At 35.8% G+C, this 5,877-nt stretch overlaps 1 protein-coding gene across 1 annotated transcript; it reads right to left on the bottom strand.

Annotated features, from left to right (window-relative positions):
- Positions 1 to 181: 181 nt before the first annotated feature.
- Positions 182 to 5,086, bottom strand: LOC141380170 (uncharacterized). The gene is made up of 4 exons (XM_073937282.1): positions 5,019 to 5,086; positions 4,381 to 4,683; positions 2,823 to 3,107; positions 182 to 2,722 (listed from the first exon to the last, which is right to left on the bottom strand). The coding sequence occupies exons 1-4, from the start codon at positions 5,080 to 5,082 to the stop codon at positions 2,538 to 2,540; spliced, it is 837 nt and encodes a 278-aa protein (XP_073793383.1). The 5' UTR covers positions 5,083 to 5,086; the 3' UTR covers positions 182 to 2,537.
- Between the last annotated feature and the right edge of the window lie 791 nt (positions 5,087 to 5,877).

Genomic DNA, 5,877 nt, shown 5'->3' with positions numbered 1-5,877 from the left:
TATATATTACTGTGCATCTTTTATTCTCAGTTAACACATGGACACTTGTAAAACTATGACTTGGAAAAAAAAAGACGTAAAATTACAAGTCTACTAAAGATTTAACCTAAAGCAGAGATGAATTATTGTGTTTTCAAATCTAATGTTTTTCCCACGAAGTAAAGAATGAGGCACAAGAATTAAAATGAAAGCAAGTTTATTTAATAATGTAACAAATAATTGAATGCCTATGTGATTACATAAAATATATCTTGGGCACCTTCACAGCAAAAGAGAGAGATGTATAATGATTATTGATAGTAATAGTTGTGTAAGAAAAAATGATAAGGACGTCTTGAAGAAAAAAAGTAAGTTTTATTCCAGAGTAGTAGTAACAAAGTGGAGACAGCACTTCAGATTCAGCGGAGATGAAATGAATCCAGATTATCCTCCATTCAAACATTTTATACTGTTTCTTCCCCCTTACCATGTTAAGGTTTCGCTTTGAATGTAAATCAAAAATAACAATAAAAGTGATGCTCTTCCGTTTCCAGATCTTTGGTAGACATTTAAGTGGAAAGACCAACTGTTATAGAAAGCAGATGGTTCGTGATGGCTCTCTGCTGCTCCCATGATAAAAGAAGTGAATTATCACTTCAACAGCAATATTTAAATACTTAAATACTTCATGTGTGATAATTAAGCTTTTTGTTAAGAAATCAGCATAGAATACACTTGTGAAATAGAAGTTGGGTCAAGGCAGACTAATTTCTTACAGTTGCATGTGCTCTTACTGTGATTAAGACAATGAATTATTTATATCAGGCTCCTATAAGCTTTTAAAAAACATTTGAAAGTGGTAGTTTATTTTTTTAAACAGACATTAAGAATCAGTTTACACAAAAACATCACCAAACATATATAAAATAGACAATTAGGAAAGTAAACAAAGGAGAAGAAAACCCACATAACATACATTGACACGTCTGTTTAAAGTTGTGTAAAACAAATTCTGCAAACAGCAATTACTGGGGTTCAAGAATTTTGAGACTGTTTTGATAATATGAACAAAACGCATATTTTAACTGCCAGACTAGGTTTATGACAAGAAATGGTTGTCATAAACTCACAAGTTTGGTTTAAATATGATGATATTATTGAATTAAGTGGTGACGAAACATGGATACATGAGATACAGCTTCATGTGCTTCTGAACAATCTGTGGCGCTTTGCTAAAAAGGTAACCAAAGTGCGAACTGCGAAACTTGTCACATGAGCTTGCTTTTCCAGTCTAACAAATTCATGTGCGGATAGATGAAAGTCTATGGGGAGAAAAGTCCAGTGTGATAGCTTGATTAGCAGGTTCAGATGTGTAATTAAGGTTGAGGCACCCACCGCTCTAGAAAAAGTTCACACAAGAAGTTTTCTAATATGGTGAATATTTAATGAATAGTTTGACAATATTGGTTTTTAAGTTAAATTTGGTTCTCTCAAATTTCTCACAGACCATGAGTCAAACCAGCCTGATCTCACGAGAAAACAAGTATTGTTTGAGTTCAGTCATTTGAAAATGTACGATTTTAAAAAAGAAGGCGTGGCACCCAACCCTGCCCCTAAACCCAACCATCATTGGATGATGAGCAAAACCTACTAAATTCAACGAATTAGATCATACGAATTAGCCACTAAATCAAAAAGTTTCGAATTGCCGTGAGATTGCGTTGGTCAAACACACCAATTTTTGTTCCAATCTGCCTTCATTACCCTTCTTAAATAGCTGCTGAAATGTTATTGCGCAATGGTGACAATGTTTTCAAGATAAAGCAATGCTCTTAGACAATATGTTTCCTATAAATGCAATCTAAAGAATCTGATTTTATGATGTTATAGAGCTACCATATGGCCAAATTCAGCATTTCATAATTTGAGCACAGTTTGAGGACACATTGTGAGTTTGGTCAAGACATCTTATTCTGTCCTAGAGATATAATCATATCAGAAAAAGTGGATGCACACACTTCAAATGTTTTGAGTTTTGACCAGCAATGAAACGTAAACTTTGCATGCATCTCAGTCAGCACCCGAGATCATTGATCAGTAGGTCTTGTGCATGAATTCGGGCACTGATGAGCTGGTTCACTACACATTGGGACACATCCTCATTGTATCTCATCAAAACTGTTTTTAAATAACAGCAAAACTAATGTTCATATATTAAATAATACGTTTTTAAAACAATTAATCCATTATCACTGTTTGCTAGATTTTTTCTAACCTATCTAGCTTTGTTTGTTCATATTGAAAATAAAAAAATTGACCCTTTTTAGAAAAACATCTTATTTGTCATTATATTTGATCATTTTGGCTTCCAAAATTCCATTAAGGGTGCGTAATGTTGCATAATGATGTGCCCTGATTTTCACAGTGCATTGTGGGATTTATCTGGATGCAAACGTTTCAGCGCACTAGAAAAATTTTGAGATTGAGACGGCACTTAATATGGCTGACGCCCTGGTCAGTGCACTGAACAAGGCTGCTGATTGAGATTTTATTATCTTCTATTTTTTGCAAAAAACTAGAGATGAATAGGCGTTTTTTGCTTCTTCCTGCGCACGCTTCTTCTTTTGAAGACGTCTGGATATGAACTTATAAACCAGAACAGTCACCACGGCCGTGACCATGGCCACGCCCACCACAGCAGAGAAAACCAATAGGATCACATGTTTAGGAAAGAGGCCATTTTCTGAGGAATGAAGTGTTCAACTGTTAGCAATGTCAAAATGTTTGTATTATTTATTTATTGTGTAATTGACTTATAATTGTTAGTATCCTCACTACCATACCTGAGTGTGTGTTACAGGGTGTGTCCAGATGCGTGGTGTGGTTTCTGATGGGATTCTTCACCACACAGCTGTAGGTGTTTTTATCCTGATATTCCACCACCAGAGGTAGAAAAAGGGTAATGCTGAGATCAGACACACTGGTGTTGGATAATAAACGGTTTCCTTTGTACCAGGAGAGACTCACAGCACTCACATTCACCACTGAACACAGCAGCACACATCTGGACACTGGAGATGCAGCTGGGTGTTGAGTTAAGGTGGAAATGACAGGAGTAGGAAGAGGAGCTAGAAAATATTACAGAATAAATTAGATTTCACTAAAGTATCCCATCTGACTTAATAATAATAAACTTCATTGACTTTGTTTACATGGACATCAGTAATCAAATTATTTTCCAATCACAGAATAAGACAATACCGTGATTAAGGTGTAGCAAATTAGCTCAAACAGAATTGAAGATTCATTTAAAAGGGGCTTCAAAACAATCAACTCTTTAAATCCGTGGAAACAAATCGTCCAGCGATTGTTGGAACAGACAGTTGTCTTCAAATAGGCAAGGCAGGTTTATTTATATAGCACATTTCACACACAGTTGCAATTCAAAGTGCTTTACATAAACAGGAATAAAAGAGACAAATATAAGAAAATAATTACAAATAATAAAAATGATTAGATAAAGAAGAAATAAAATGTTTTAAAACAGGTTATAAAAGAATGAAAAACCTATTAAATCATAACAATTTTAGTTAATGTTTCATGACGTTAGTTAAACACTGAGAATTTGTCAAGTGGTTCTCTGCACAAACATCACATACAACACTGTCAAAACGATCTCTGTTCATGCAGACTCACAAAAATGGTCAAATGAAGTTGTATTATGTGTGCAGAAGACATTATGCAACTGAGTAATTATAAAAAAGGAGTCCCAAAAACCAAAATATGTGCTCATCATTTGTATTGCCATACGTTACACTAGCTTTATCAAGGCAACAAAGGAATTTGTATTAGAGTGTGTGTTTACTGTGAGCGCTGCTCTAAAACACTCAGCTGTGAACATTTTTGCACTGCAGCATTTTTTAAGTTGTTTGCTATAGCACAGAGTATCCCCGCTGTACCACTACAAGTTGAACGTCTTTATTTGTTGACAGTTGTGCAATATTCTCAATCATCAGCTTGCTCAAAAGTGACACTGATGGGCATTGTGTAAATCACTTTAATATATTAGCTGAAATCATTGTGGTGTAAACATATCCAAACTTCACATTGAAAACTACACTATTGTTGTTGTGTAAACTAAAAAAAAAAAAAAAAACATTTGTAAAAATTGTCAAGTAATATTCATGTGGCCTTTTGTGAGCACATCATCATCTTTGCTGTGCAAACATGCCCTGAATGAGTTTGAGTCATGTAGACTTATAATACTTCATCCTGCAAATATTAGCAAACCAACATGTTTGAATGAACGGTTTAAGATTCCAAACAAAAGTGCATAAATGAATTTGCCAAATTACAACCACCCATATATAAATGTAAATATTTTAGACAGGGTGTTCTCACCATGGACAGTCAGCCGGAATGTGTGGAGTAGCATTTCTGTGCTGGTGTTGATTGCTTTATAATCTCCAGAGTCTGTTATTCTGGTGTTGTTGATGGTCAGAGATCCAGTCTGATCCAGGGTCAGTCTGCCTTTGAAACCCCCATCAAGAATGTCATCAAGCAATGTGATTTCATCCCTGTTGATGTGAGCAATAAGTATGTTGTGGGGTTTAAACTTCCACTCGATGTCCCCGTTCCCCTGTATTTCTAGAGTGACTGATTCTCCAACCATCACTGGCTTCACTGTTACAGCATGAGACACACCTGGAGAACAAACTGAGTGATAATTTGGTAAAATCCTTATAAAAATTGAACTTATGTACAACTGACGGTGACATTGTAAACGACTTCACTGATTCAACACCATTAGTGAAATAACGGTTTAAACCAGCCTAAGCTGGTTTTCTGGTTTTAGTTGGTCAGCCAGCGTGGTTTTAGAGGGGTTTTGGCAATTTTAGGCTGGTTTCAGCCATTTCCAGCCTGCTCTTAGCTGGTCAGGCTGGAAGATGACCTGCTAAAACCATGCTGGTCAACTAGCTAACCAGCATAGGTTCATTTAAGCAGTTTTTTCAGCAGGGATGTACAAATGTAAAACTTACCAAATAGATACAACAGAGTCAGATTGAAGACAATCAGGTGAATCATTTTCTTCAGTTTGAGCATCAGAACAGATAAAAAACCCAGAAGATTTCAGCTGTACAAAGTGAGAGATCAGTGGTAGCAAACAGAGAAATGGGTCCCGACTAAAACAGATATGAAAGTGATGTGTAAAAATGATCCCTGAGAGCACCTCTTGACAGAGTCTCTATGCTTTCTGGCATGGACTTATTTAGTAATGAAGTTGATGAAGCGTTTCTGCATTGTGATATTTCAGTACTGGTTTGTGTTCCGGTACTAAAGAAAACACATCAGTATACAACACCAACCATGATGTCTTTACATGAAGGACAGAAGAGTCAAGATTCAGGATACAAATGCAGCTTCATTTCAAAATACAAAAAATAAACTTCAAATGCAAAATGAAGAAAAAACAAAGCAAAACAACAAATTGTCAGAAACAAAATCAAGACCCAGAAGAGGGCGTATAAGGACAGAACTCAAACTAAACAGCTGTAGACAATAAATTGACCAGGGAAGCAATGAAGATCAGAGACAAAACAGCACACACATAAGGCAGAAAGGATTAGAGAGGATGCTCTCCAGTGTTCATTTAACAACACAGCAAGTGTCTGTGACAATCTCACAAGGTTAGGAATACATAACTTTTCAATCTCTACACATGATTTTGTGCTAGTTCTATGTAGTTATCGTGTGCACTAAAATCACGACATGCATCTCAAATGTGTATCTTCGAAAAGGCAGTATAGTGCTGTGTTGGTTGGCACTGTGATTTTTGAGTTGTAAAACATTCCTCTTATTTTGCAGATACTTTTTATTAGACACAAAATATCAGGCATT

Source organism: Danio rerio, chromosome 22 (assembly GCF_049306965.1).
Source record: "Danio rerio strain Tuebingen ecotype United States chromosome 22, GRCz12tu, whole genome shotgun sequence".
Lineage (NCBI taxonomy): Eukaryota > Metazoa > Chordata > Actinopteri > Cypriniformes > Danionidae > Danio > Danio rerio.
This window is presented reverse-complemented; position numbering and strand designations above follow the sequence as displayed.

Excerpts from the sequence above, each read along its gene's own strand:
- LOC141380170 (XM_073937282.1), bottom strand. The coding sequence starts at position 5,082 with ATGCTCAAACTGAAGAAAATGATTCACCTGATTGTCTTCAATCTGACT. Across the intron at positions 3,108-4,380 it reads ATTCCGGCTGACTGTCCATG|CTCCTCTTCCTACTCCTGTC; the intron begins GTGAGAACACCC and ends AATATTTTCTAG. Across the intron at positions 2,723-2,822 it reads ACCCTGTAACACACACTCAG|AAAATGGCCTCTTTCCTAAA; the intron begins GTATGGTAGTGA and ends TTCATTCCTCAG.